Raw genomic sequence first — 14,338 nt, 5'->3', positions numbered from 1 at the left:
TCTCTCTCCCTCTCCCACTCTTTCTCTCTCTCTCATCATCATTAACTCATTGGGACAGAGGCCATAAATGCTATGTTTTGTGATGCCTTGTACCTATCTCCCATCTTTCTTTCTAATAGAACCCTACTTTTGTTCAAGTGGAAATGTGCCCAACTTTGGACAGTGAGACCTAAGGGGAATTTTGTTATGGGGACTCTGGGAAAGCTTTTGCCCTCCTGATAAACAGGCAGATATAGGTGACTAGGTGACTGACTGACTTCCTTCCTTCCTTCCTTCCTCCGTCCCTCCCTCCTTCTTCCCTCCTTTTGCCTTAAATACAGACATAATGATTGGAGCTGCAACCATCCCCTTGCAACCCTGCGGGAAAGTCCAAAACTGTTGCAAAAATGCTGACCCTGACAGTGTTTAGTTCATGAACCCGTGTCAGTGACTAACTGTCTACCTCCAAATTTCTTGTTATATAAGACAAACTATTTGTTGAAGACCTGTTTAAAAAAAAAAAATCAAGTGTGGCTCCCAACATCATAAACAGCCATGACAAATGTGACTTCAAAAGCCTATACAGCACACCTCAGAAAGAATAGTACACCTCCTGGCTTTCACAAGGATTGGAAAAGAGGTAGAAGATCTGAACAATCCCAGGGAAACTATCAAGCAAAAGCCCTTAAAGGGATCAAAAACTTCAAAGAGCCCAAACCTTAAACTTATAGGTAGGGCATATCAGAGCTCAGCAGGCCCTAATCTTGACAGACATCTTTGCAAGGTCCTGGGATGCCATTTAAGTGAAGTTGAAAAAAAAAAAAAACCCTACAAAACTAATCAACAGCAATACAAGTCAGAATAGTGGTTACCTTGGGTGGGGTGTGTTTACTAAGGACGGCATAAGGGAGACCCTGTATCTTCATTTTGGTGGGACTTACCATGAGTGTATTCATTTTTTTTTAATCTTAATGCTGCTCATATAAGATTTGAACACTTTAATGCATGAATGTTGTAGCTTAATGAAATTTTTAAAAATTTTATTGGGGAATATTGGGGAGCAGTGTGTTTCTCCAGGGCCCATCAGCTCCAAGTTGTTGTCCTTCAATCTAGTTGTGGAGGGCGCAGCTCAGCTCCAAGTCCAGTTGCTGTTTTTCTGTTTGTTTGTTTTTTAAAGATTTTATTGAGGAAGGGGAACAGGACTTTATTGTGGAACGCAGTGTATTTCCAGGACTTTTTCCAAGTCAAGTTGTTGTCCTTTCAATCTTATTTGTGGAGGGCATAGCTCAGCTCCAGGTCCAGTTGCCGTTGTTAGTTGCAGGGGGCGCAGCCCACAATCCCGTGCAGGAGTCAAACCAGCAGCCTCGTGGTTGAGAGCCCACTGGCGCATGTGGGAATCGAACCAGTAGCCTTCAGCGTTAGGAGCACGGAGCTCCAACTGCCTGAGCCACCAGGCCAGCCCCCAGTTGCTGTTTTCAATCTTTAGTTGCAGGGGGCACAGCCCACCATCCCATGTGGGAACTGAACCAGCAACCCTGTTGTTAAGATCTCACACTCTAACCAACTGAGCCATCCGGACCCTGCCCCCCCCAGCAGCTCAGAGGCAGCTCGTTGTCTTCAATCTAGTTGTGGAGGGCACAGCTCATGGAAAGCGAACTGGCAACCCTGTTGTTCAGAACTCACGCTCTAACCAACTGAACGATCCCGCCGCTCCAATTAAACTTTTTTAAAATAAGGAAATTTTCAGATTGAAAAAAAGGTCACAAATATTAATTATAGTCAGCCTTGGCAAACAGTAAAGGATGTTAATTCAAGGTCTAAGTCCAGATGGTTGATTCAAAAGTAATGGTTTCTGTGTTTATTTAAAAGCTATTTACCACAGTCGTTTCAATGATCTTGATTTTTATGATTTATACTGGAAAAAAATCATCAACCAACCATCATTAACATTTGTCAAATTTTTCTCAGAATGACCTAACACTTGTACTCTCTGAAATCAATCTTTTATGTTTTCCCAATTCATTAAGTCTCAATTTACATTTACATTATTCTTACATATGACCACCCATTAATGCTCAGAGCATAACACAAACAACAGAACGTTCACTGTTCTCACTTTTAAAATTCAAAAGGCCGTATCGCTAATCATTTGTACTCAAATATTCAAGGAACTGAGAATTCCAGTCCTGAAGAAATTGAGATGAAGTTCATAGGAACAGACACAACAAGTTATATTTCCAGGTTATAGAAAGGATCCTTAAATTTAAACAAAGCTATGAGAAATACACACACTATGGGGTAAAAACTTAGGATTCAAACATAATTTGATGACAGTGAGAGCAACCCATGGATTCCCTCATTCAACCAATATTTCAGTGCTTATTATATTCCCATTTCTTTTCTACAAATTAGGTATATAGCAGGAACAAAACAGATGACTTTTACTCTCTAGAAACAACAAAATAATGTGCCAAAAAAAAAAAAAAATCTGACTCTATACATTTATGCTTTTTCAAGCTATAACAAATATGTAATAGTAATATTTCACATATTTCATGAGGTATTGTTAAAGTCTGATGATTAGTTCTCTATTGAGAACTTAAGGAAAAATTGTTCCTGAGCCCCAATTATTAATGACTAATTTGGATTCAACAGGGATATTTTATAAAAATTTTTATTCTTATTATTCTAGACTTCCTTATCTTGGGCTCCAGACAAATTCTAAATGTTGAATCCCACATTACAAAAAGTAGTCAGATATCACTTTACAAAGAAGTGGTTTTAAATAACTAGTCAATGAAAATTCTGTAAAAGTAATCTCAGAATTAACACATCTTATTATGGGAAAACAGAGAAAATGCTGAAAAGCACAGATGACAATATTAAAATTAACTGTAAGCGCAACAGATTATTTTTAAGCACAATTTGCTTCTATTATCAATTAAGAATTTATCTCTAAATATTCTAACCTATTTTATTACATGAGAAACTTTGCCTATAATTCAGCTCACGAAACTAGTAATTAAAGCAAAACTGGGAGGATCAAAACTTATTGAATTTTCCCAATGAATACCTCACCCTCAGAAAAAGCACTGGAGCTAAACAGATATAAAAGTAAAAATATTGTCATAGATAAGGGGGAAAGGTAAAACAGTATAAACAAATTACGGAATAACGTGTTAAAAATATACAGCTGATTTCAGAACAAATAACATATTATTAAAGGACTCAACATCTTTCAAATATTCTTGTAGAGGTGATAAAATCAATACAACTTTCATCTCCTAAAACCCAGCATTACTCCTCCTACTATCAACGAGGATTCAGAAGACAGAGATAATCCCTTCCACTAACACAAATTAAGATTTCCTTCTGTGGATTTTTAAATTGTCTCAAATTGAGTTAGCTATATGCTACTGCATAATTATGTGTGCTTGCGCGCGCTCTCTCTCTCTCTCTCTCTCTCTCTCTCTCACACACACACTCACTCACACACACACACACACACACACACACACACACTTCATGAATGTGAATCAAGCATTCATTCAGCCAGACGAACCTCTAAGCCTGGTCTCATTCTACCCTTCATCACTACTTTCAGGCTCACATTCAAAACCAAGCCAAACCTAACCACTATACTCAGGTCAGTCCAGCAAACATTTTCTAAAGAAGATCCTGGTAGCATCTGGCTCTATGCCAGGCAGTGCACTGGTAGCTGAGGATACAGTAATGAATCAGACAATGAATAAGCAATGAGTAAGACATGATTTCTGCCCTCTAGGAACTTCTCAGGAACCCCCATATGCAAAAACCCTCCTTATTCTAAATATCTTTTTGGTATGTCTGATATACTGTACATAGCCTGAACTAATACATGGAATAATAGCTCTTGCTTCCCATAAAACAAAACCTTTATAAAAATCATTTCTTACTAGTTTTTCTTACTAGTTTTTGCAGGTATTATTATGTTCCCCAAAGTAGAATTTTCCTTTTTTTGCTATTGAGATGAAAATGTTTAAAGACTGTAGATTATTAAATAAAATACCACTTGTAGGTATACACTGCAGGGGCTCCATAATGATAAGCCATTACTATTCTCTTGTATTACTATTACTCTCTTGTGTTACTATTACTATTGTACTAGCTCTTACATTACTACTACTATCAATTACTATTACTATATTCTGCCTGCAAACATGTGTTGATATATAGGAAAAAGCAGGTAGAATATATTTTTAAGTTTCTAGCCAAAGCCACATTTTATAGATGGGGGAGAGGAGAAAGAATGAGTGTTGTAAGATAAAGGAAGGGAAGGGGAATGGAAATGAGTAGTTTAAGGAAGCAGGAACACAGAAGAGACAGTGGTTAGAGGCAGCTCTCCAGCTCCCATCTTATTATTATAATCAGGACAGAAGGTGTCTTGATTAACTCTCACCCTCCTTAACGAATAACATCTGTAATACAATGTTGAATATGAAAATTCTACCAACAAAAGGGAATGTAAGATATAAACATTACACCATGACTATTTTCCAAAGATCTGAATGTACAAGAAATAACTACAATATAAGGTGGTAGGTCCCATAAGAGATGATAATATGCAGAATGTGTAGCCTGAAGGGAGGGGGCTGATAGGAACTGGTCAACAGAGGCTAGTGGACAGTGATGTCAACATGTAGGGGAAAATTTGGAGTTAAAGGAATTATCACCTCAAGATGACTCTAAGTTTCCTCACAAAGGGCCTTCATAAATCTCACCATACACTGCACAGTGCTTCCCTATGACAGACACAATAATTATTTTACATTTTAAACTTAACTAAATTCCTACACCGGTTTCATGGCCTTTGAAAAGGCACTACAGTTCACATCGACAAAGGGGTTTTCTTTGTCAACCTTCTCTAGATCAGTGCCTTCTTAAAAACTTGAAGTAAAACTAAAGTCAATATTACAGATATGGTCAAACCATTATAGACAACAATGGGACCAAATTCCTTTGTTCTAGACAAATCTATTAATGTGGCCTAAGATTTCATCAGCTATTTTGGCAGTCAAGTCACCAAGCTATCAGTCAGGTAAATTCACAAGAACTACCTGTAGGTCAGTGCTTCCCCAATCTGTAAAAAAATTTTAACCCCAGTACAAAAACTTAACTTTATCACTTTGGCTTCAGTTTGTTTAGACTTTCTTGAACTATTATGTAGACCACGTAATCTATGATCACCTACAAAAGCCTTCAGAACCATAAAGATTCCTCCGAGATGCACATATTAATCAGTAACCGATACTCTGGCTAATGCAAGAAACTATCAACTGGGCAAAAAACATGCATGATCACCTAGGGGCATTGTTTTAGTCAAAAACAAAGAAAAAAATTAACCCAGCCCTACACTCAAGGGGTTGAGTACACTTACAATATACATAAATGTTAAAATAGAAGCACTATATAAAGTGCTCTGAGGGCAAAGGAAGAATTAAACTAAACGGTTAAGACTGGGGGTGTTACATAAAGAATCCACTGAATCTATCAGCCAACATACATTCCTCAATTTCTTCCAAAAAGATATGAGATTTGGAAAATGCACTCAGCTAATAATATGCTATAAATAACAATGGTATTTAAATAATACACTCTTAAAACTAAGAACCAAAAATCACATTGACCAGGTATAAAAAAGGTTTATAAATCCCTATAAATTAAGTCAAGATATTTGAACCTACCTTCTAACTTCCAGACTACTCTATTCATTTCCCTTGGGGAGCAAATTTTTTAATAAATCATGATAGGAATGTGATGTGCTCAACCATGTATTTTTTCATATCTATGAGTCTACACACACTCACAACATAAACATGGATTTTTGTTGTTGTTTTTCAACTTTAACCAAGCTCAATTTCCTTACTTATAAAAAGAACTAATAATTACAAAATCTGCGCTTTGTGAAATCATTAATTCATATTTGGTCTGTTTTTTATCCAACCATTCTTCCTGTGGTAATAAAGAAATCAACACAATAAACAATGCCTAGGACGTTACCTTATAGTGACACTGCATCTTAAAGACATGAAGACACTGTAGACTGTTTACTATTACGCACAACACAGGACTGAGTCTCTAGCATATATTCACTATCTTACTGAAACGCTCATTCAGAACACTAGAAAGCGCTTAGAGCACAGCTCAAATTTATTACCAGTTAATTCCTATCCCCTCACGTGAAACTATACATCAAAAGTGACACAACCCACTTGACCTATCACTATTAGTTCTGTCCCCCAGAATCAGTATTAGAACGGTTCTCTATTTTATTACTTTATTCTCAAATTTAACATAAATCTTAAGAAGCATTAAGACATCAACACAACTCCAATGAATGCTGTAAGAAAAAAACTTAAGTGCATTTCTGCATATCATCATTTTTGTAACATCCTCTCAACATTCAAACCTTTGGGACAGTAATGTGATCCTAAACATGGAATAATATGAGAAGTGGTTTCTAAATTCGAACTTTCAAGAGAATTTTCCCAACCTCAAATTCCTCAATGGCAAGAGCACAGTGTAGGTGTTTGTTACAATCCACTGGAAGCACAATATCCTTTTTCAAAACTGAGAACAGTAAAAACAGGAAGTCCAGTGAAATTTTTGTAAGGTCTTTTCTGGTCCTAACAATAGTTCTCTACACCGATTTCTACTTATCTAAGGATTAAGCATCCAGTTGATATTATTCTAATAAACGTTTCCCTCAAATCCTCAAACCACTAAAAAATGTAAAAGAGATTAAATTATAAGAGAAAAATTAATTTAAAATATTTTTCATAATTTCCAAAAGACAGAAAACAATTTATAGTTAGAACAGAAATTCCCATCTCTTCTACAGTTTACCTTTTCAAATTGCTGAGAAACTATTCATATGCTTAAAGTAAATAACCAAATTACAGAAGACAGTGAGGGTCTGGTAATCGCTTCTGAATGCATTATATTCTTAAATTTAAAATTTCTTTAAAACTTTAAAAATTGCATTTTAGTCTTCACTAAAATATTGTATTGTTTCTCCTTAAAACTATTCTATAGTGTGATAGTGTGTTTTTGAATCTTAAGAGTTAAAACTGAATAATATTCCTCCACTATTTTCCTATATGTACTCTTAAAAAGTATTCTGCTTACATTTTTTTGCTCCTTCTGAAACGCAGGTCATTTAGGTATGTAAAAATAAAAATACTCTCTAATAAAAATGGAAAATAAAACTATACCTATCTCCTTTAATTGATGACACGCTATAATCAATTATAGAATTACAAAACCACACACTATAATCAATTATAGAATGTACAAAACCAAAGGGAAAAGACATAATGCCTGAGAATCTAATCAAAGTAAAAAGTTAAGTGTTACATAATTCATTTACTACCTATACAATCCTCCCCAATATAAGAACAATTAATGCTATCTAAGAAACGAAATGGAGAGGCAGGCTCCTGAGGTATTTTCTCCTGGATGGTGTGTTTACAGACTAAGCAAACACTTGTCCAGAACGTAGCAAGAGATTCCTGAACTAGCTAAGTAGATGTTCAACTCGATGAACTCTAAAGTCTCTTTCAATCCTAATATTCCCAATCTGTGAGTAAAGTGTGCAAAATAACATTTAAGAAAACACTTTGCCCTTCAATTAAGCGATCTGCCTTCATTCCCATCGTAACTGCACGTACAGAGACCAAAAAGTTCCTTCTCCCCTGCTCTGCAGAGCTTTCACGAGATCCTCGTTAACAAAAGGCACGGAAAATATGCACAGGTGGGATAATAAGGGGAGTGGCTGAAGCCAGACCGCTCTCGGGACAGCGCCCCCACGCCCCCTGTCCCTCCGCGGCACCTGAGAAATCACTGCCCTCCACTCTTCCACCCTTCAGTGGCGGCGTCGCGAGCGAATTCCGTGACCTATTACAGCCCACCCGCACCTTGGCCAGACACTGGGCATTGTCTGGAGCCTCCAGCGCCCAAGAAAGGCAAGGAAGAAAGAGAAAGAAAAGAGGGAACACGAGTGAGAATAAAGAACAACGGAAGGGGAAGTAAAGCAATTGGGAAGTCCTACGCTCCTTTTGGCAAAATTGGCTTCCCCATCGATCCATTTAATTCAGATCCCAAAAGCCAACCCCCCACCGCCCCCACGGATGGCCCAGTGGGAGTTCCCGAGGCTACGCGGGTCCGAAGCAAGGAGACAGGGAGAAGGAAATGGGCGTGTGGGCTGGGCCCGACTGGCCGGAGGCCGGACTCCGAACAAAGCCGCCGGGCTCCCCCTACCTGGGGCCAGAACGGCGGGCGGTGCCTCGCTGCTCCCCGCGCCACCCCGGCCCGGCGACGCCCTCGCCCCGGGGACCCTCGCCCGGGCGGGGAGCCGCGGGAGACCCCCTTCCCGCTCACGAACAGCGCCCCTTCGGGACAATGGGCCCCCTCCCCCGCCTCGAGGCGGGGAGATACAAAGGCAGAGAAGCGCGGCCCGGCTCGGAGCCAGGCGTCCGGAAAGTGCAGGCGGAGGAGGGAGAGGGGAAAGGAGGGGATGGCGGCGGACGCGGGAGCCCGCGGGCCGCTCCCCCGGCCGGCCGAGGCGCTGCCCGGAGCCCCACCGCGGCGGCAGAGGCGGGAACGCAGACCAGCAGCCTTTCAACCCCGGGCCGACAGGGTCTGCACACAAAGAGGAGCGGGACCCCCAACCTCCGCCAGGGCCGGGGACCGCCCGACGCGCTCTGCCCGCCGACGGTCAGCCGCGCCTGCCCAGCCCGCGCCCCTCGGGGGCCGGGTCCGCGCGGGGCGCCCCTCTCCCGGACTCACCCACAGCTCCGTGCCCCAGCTCATGGTGGAACTTGAAGCGACTCGGGCCGTCTGGCTACCCCGCTGTCCGTCCGTCGGCTCTGCCGTCAGTCTGTCCGACCTTGCACTGGCTGACCGGCAGGCTCGCGGCTGTGGTGCTCTACCTCCGAAGGTGCCGCCACAGCCGGGCTCCCCAGTGAGTGAGAAAGAATCGACAGGAGAAGCCGCCGCCGCGTCCCCGCCTCCTGGAGCCGGCAGGGAGGGGGCCCCGGCCGAAGGAAGGCGGGACCCAGAGAGGGGAGGGGGCGGGACGCGGTGCACCCTGGGATCGGGGCGGACCCGCGCTCTCCCGGCCGCCCCCGGCAGCGTCCTCTCGCAGGAGAGTCGGCCGCCGGCCCCGCTCCCTGCCGGGTCTCTTCCCTACCCTCCCTAGGGTCTCGGACAGTCCCACTGCCGCCGCTCGGATCTCTGTCCAAGATGGAAAAGGAGAGAGGAAAAAGACGCCCACCGCCCTTCTCTTAGAGCCCCTTAGATGAGGCTACTCGAGTCGCCCGCCTTTCCTGCTTCTGCTCCTCCACTTGGGAGAAACACTGACAAGGAAACCTCATCCAAATCCCTGGGTTTCGATTGTGGAGAGTTGCGTTTTATATATAAGGAAAAAGGTCTTGATGGTTAAGGTGATCTTAAAATGTGTAGAGGTTGAATGTCAAATGTGCATGCAACGTGCCTCGGATTCTTTTTCTAATAAAACATTTTAATTTTTATAATTTCTGTTAGGAAATCATAAAAAGAGGTAGATCTTGCAGCATGCCTTTGGGGATGTTGCCATGACACGAGATGGAAGACGCGGACAAATGTGTGCCAAGCTCTCACCTGCAGGAAATGAGACTGAGCTCGCCGGTTTTCTGGAATGGGCACCTTGTGTATGGGGATTGCATAGGAGCCAGATTGCTTCCCGGCTGTGCAAAAAGCCTATTCTATTTGGACCTTCAGATATCTCACATTCAGAATGTCAGAACCATGGAGGCAGGTCCACCATTTCCTTTTTCCTCAGTGGAGTTACTTCCCAGTCTTTCTGAGCAATCATTAACTATAGTCAGCAAGTTTGGCTGGCGCTGTTAGATCAAGTACACTTAACTCCCTAGCATATGCTTTATCATTAATTGCTTGTTTTCTGGACACACACACACACACACACACTTTCAATCCAGTCACTAGTAGAGTACTCCACAGTGTGTCATAAGTACTCCCTAAAAAGGAACACTCATACACTGCTGGCTGGCATGTAAACTGGTTACAGCCACTATAGAAAACCTTATGGAGTTCCCTCAGAAAAATTAAGAATAGAGCTACCATATGACCCAGCTATCCCTCCTCTAGGTATCTACCTGAAAAAGTTGAAAATACTTATTTGTAAAGATATATGTACACCTATGTTCATTGCAGCATTGTTCAAGGTAGTCAAGTATCCTTCGATGGATAATTGGATAAAGAAGATGTGGTACATATATACGATGGACTCAGCCATAAGAAAGGATGAAATACTGCCATTTGCGACAACATAGATGGATCTTGAGAGTATCATGCTAAACGAAATAAGTCAGACAGGAAAGGATAAGAACCACGTGATTTCACTCATATAAGGCATATAAAACAGAAAGCAAAAAACAAAACAAACTCATAGACGCAGACAACAGTGTGAAGGTTATCAGAGGGGAAGGGGGAGAGTGGGGGGGAGGGATGAAGGGGGTAAAGAAAGTCAAATAAAAAAAATGAAGAAAGTCAAATAGATGGTGGCAGAGGGAGACTAGGCTTTGGGTGGTGAGCACACAATGCAATATACAGATAATGTATCACAGAATTGTACACTTGAAACTTGTGTAATGTTATTAACCAATGTCACCCCAATACATTTAATTTTTAAAAATTAAAATAAATAATAAAAAGTAAAGGTTCTCTCTGCCAGTGTGTCTGCATTTGGAACTCCTCCCTGACAGGGACTGCTCGGGTGCCCCAGTCTCTTCCACTTCAGTCTTTGTCCCTGCATAGTTGTGCTCACCCTTGGGGTTGAAGCAAATAGCCGGAATCCTCCTGATAGTCCAACCACCATGTTTGCTAAATTCTTTGCTGCCCTTCTCTGAGTCCAGCTTGAGCATACAAATACCCTCTTCCAAATGGGTTATGGCCACATTTTAAATGTATGCTATGGAGTGAAAAGGCAGTGAAGTATTGACTGAATGAACACTTTCTCTTTCCAATATTTTTCTATGGTGCTTCTATTTCAAACAGAGTTACCTTAAGATGATTTATGGGCGGCTGGTTGGCTCAGTGCTCATAACACCAAGGTCGCTGGTTCAATTCCCACATGGGCCGGTGAGATGCACCCTCTACAACTAGATTGAAAACGACGACTTTGACTGGAGCTGAGCTGCACCCTCCACAACTAAATTGAAAACGACGACTTGACTTGGAGCTGATGAGTCCTGGAAAAACACACTGTTCCCCAATATTCCCCAATAAAAATTTTAAAAACAAAACAAAAAGATGATTTATATCATCTAACACTGCCTTCCACCTCCTCTCCCTTCTTCTCACTCCCTAGACATCATGAATGTATTTAGCAATTACAAGTAATCTTTATGTGTAATGGAAAATGTATTTATTAAATGGATGTCTCATTATTTAGAACCATTCTAATACTAATGTTAAACAAAAACTTTGGAGACCCAAAGTTTTCCTGAAAGGAAGGGTTGATTGAGCCATATGCTAGCCAGAGAAAGGACCATGTTCTGTGGCATACAGTCTAAACCACTGGCAGCAGGGCTAGGTGGAGAAGGTAAATATGTCCAAAGTCCTGAGGTTGATGGGGCCGTTTTATACAATGACTTTAGGAAAGAATGATGTTAAGTAGTTTTGAAAGAATTTACAGTGGCTATAGATAAAAGGGGGTGGGAAAAGGTGAAGCCAGGAAGGTCCTGAGATAGGTAAACAGTCCATAAGGAAGTAGCATTTGTTGCTTCTGGATTGGTTGTGGGCAACAGTCTGGAAAGTTCATGCATAGGCACGATGCCATCGCATCTGGTGGTCCACTGTTCTGTCTAGATAAGTGCTGAAATAGCTGCCTGAAAGTTGATTCAAAGTTTCAACACTCAGGAATACAGGCAGTTTTTTGTTAGTTTTGGTCTGCATGCTCCTAACTGATTAACTTTCTTGATTCGTCCTCCCACTCTCTGGCCTGCTGTAACTTAATTTAGGACATCTCAGATACTCTTTTTCTTGTCACTGAGATTTATTGTATCTAAGCATTGCCATAAAAGTTAAGGCATATGGAGCATAATTTAAACCGAAATTACATGCTTTCCCTTTAAAAAGTGAAATAGTCTACCATTCACATTAAAGAGTATCCTCAACCATACACAATTCCCAAACTGGACATGAAGTTTTATTTCCGAGATGAACATTTTTCTTCTTCCAAAATTTCTGAACAGACCTCTACACTTAAAATAATTTCTCTTCAGAAAGTTAGTTTTGGGGGCATCAAACTCAGATAACATTTCTGTTACCCTACATAACTATAAAATTTATATATAATTCATATAACCAACTTAAATTGATCATCTCTTTTAAATAATTATTTGTAACTTATAAAACTCCTTCATGATATTAAAATTCACTATCTACTTCAACAAAGTCTTTAAGCAAAATGTTTAAAAAGTAAAATCACAACAAAAAATTAAGTATGTTTTGTGTTAGATTTTGTCACAAAAAAAGATAATCAGATTTCAAAGTTTTCTTTTTTATAATAATTCTCTAAAATAGTAGAGGGGCATGTTAGCTAACAAACATACAGAAGTGTTCCACACACACATATATAGTCACGTACACAAATATGTATGATCAGCATGGCAGTTTATAAGCCTGTTGATTTTTTACATAATCAGAATCCATTGGATATTAAATTATTTATGCATATATGATTTATTCTCTATGGACCCATGACAAGGCATTTTGTGAGCAGTTCAAACACATCATTTTTATCTCTAAGGTAAAACATAAGCTAGCACCTTGAAAGCAAAATTTCTTTAGTATAACAGCAATCTATTATTACTTTATTCCAGATGCTACCCCCAATCATATTTTGCGTCATTAAGTGATACAAAATTCTGTCAAACCAATTATCTTATACCTTTTTGCTACTTGGGCTATTTTGGCTATCCATTAGATCAACTTAATATGTGGAGTATAGAAAGCTCTCTTAGCAGCTACTATCAATGTCTCATCCATAAATGGTTATCAATCGTATTGAAAGGGAACAATCTCTAGCATAACAATAACAACTCCTTTTTTGCCATTCAAATATCTTAGGACTATTAAAAGTAAAACTACAACAACAGTATCCACAAATGGAATTATTTTATCTACATTGGTAGTTCAGAACAATCAAGCTAAACCTATTTTGGGAAGAATATCAAAGCAAGACACTTGGCACCTTCATTTTAATGCTTCAAATGGCGCACCGCAACGGAAACAGGATTATAGCAGAATACTGATCCATGCCAACCAAATGAAGAATGGCACTGGCTAGTTAACAGTCATCACTACTGTCTGCATTGCCAGTTTTCCTAACCAAGAATTGGAAGAAATTCAAAACTTCAAGAGCATAGTTGAAGGTGGCTCGCTGAAGAAAAAGAAAGGAAACCACCTACTATTTTGTTTTGGGGAATTTTGCTCTCTGTTATTGAATCCAGCTAAAGCATTTTATATAATTGTTCTAATGAAACTTGGCAAAAAGTAAAAGAAATTCTATATGAATCAAATGGAATAGACCTGTTTAAAGAGGTAACTCATTTCCACTTTTCTATGATGACAGGTACCTTCCCACTGGTTATTATGTAACTGTGCAACTTTAAAAGCATTTAGGTATTTATTTAAGTTAAATTCTCTTCAGGGCCAGCAGATCTGGTAGAACAAAAGTTAACAGATTTCTTCAGGTGTTTATTACACCTTCCCAAACACATTCAAAATTTCCACTAATTAAATTCTTACAGTATTTCTTTTGTTTTTGTGGGGGGTTTTTTTGGCTTGTATTGACAAATTTCATGATATGCATATCAATTAACAGAAAGAACACCTAGTTCTCTATTTCCTTTCTATGAAATCCAATCAGGTAATCACTTACAGAAATAAAACCAGCTTTTACAGACTCACAAGAGCCAATTGTTAAATTTTCAGGAATTTTGAAAACAGGCTGTTAAAAATGTTAGCTTTATATCAGTCATGGTGAGAGTATTTACACGTGGAAATTGGCAAATGCTACAGATCAGGGTTGTTTTAGCCCTTGGAGAACTAATTGTTAAACATCAGCAGTATCTAAATCCTATGCAGATTAACAGTGAGAGAAATGAAAATATACCTTTAGCTACTAAGTGAGAACAATTCCAAAATGGATTGAGAAAATTTAATTTTATTGAGTCCATTCAGATGTATTTGGGTTATTCATGGTCTGATAGGATCATAATTTTTTCTTCATTTCCTATGTAACAAAATTATACCC

General features: G+C 39.9%; 1 protein-coding gene across 5 annotated transcripts in view; it reads right to left on the bottom strand.

The window, feature by feature from the left end:
• FNBP1L (formin binding protein 1 like) overlaps window positions 1-9,199 on the bottom strand; it is a 99,450-nt gene extending 90,251 nt beyond the window's left edge. The window contains exon 1 of one of the 5 annotated variants that reach the window (XM_019752671.2): window positions 8,806-9,199. In XM_019752671.2, the coding sequence (XP_019608230.1) occupies window positions 8,806-8,829 (24 nt within the window). In that variant the 5' untranslated portion in view covers window positions 8,830-9,199. The remainder of the gene's footprint in view (window positions 1-8,805) is intronic. The other 4 variants (XM_019752695.2, XM_019752679.2, XM_019752687.2 and 1 more) reach the window with 4 other exon arrangements.
• Window positions 9,200-14,338: the final 5,139 nt, after the last annotated feature.

The sequence above is a fragment of the Rhinolophus sinicus genome, linkage group LG06 (genome assembly GCF_036562045.2).
Source record: "Rhinolophus sinicus isolate RSC01 linkage group LG06, ASM3656204v1, whole genome shotgun sequence".
NCBI classification, from domain to species: Eukaryota; Metazoa; Chordata; class Mammalia; order Chiroptera; family Rhinolophidae; genus Rhinolophus; species Rhinolophus sinicus.
Note: the sequence above shows the minus strand (reverse complement) of the source record. Positions and strands in the feature narration are given on the sequence as shown.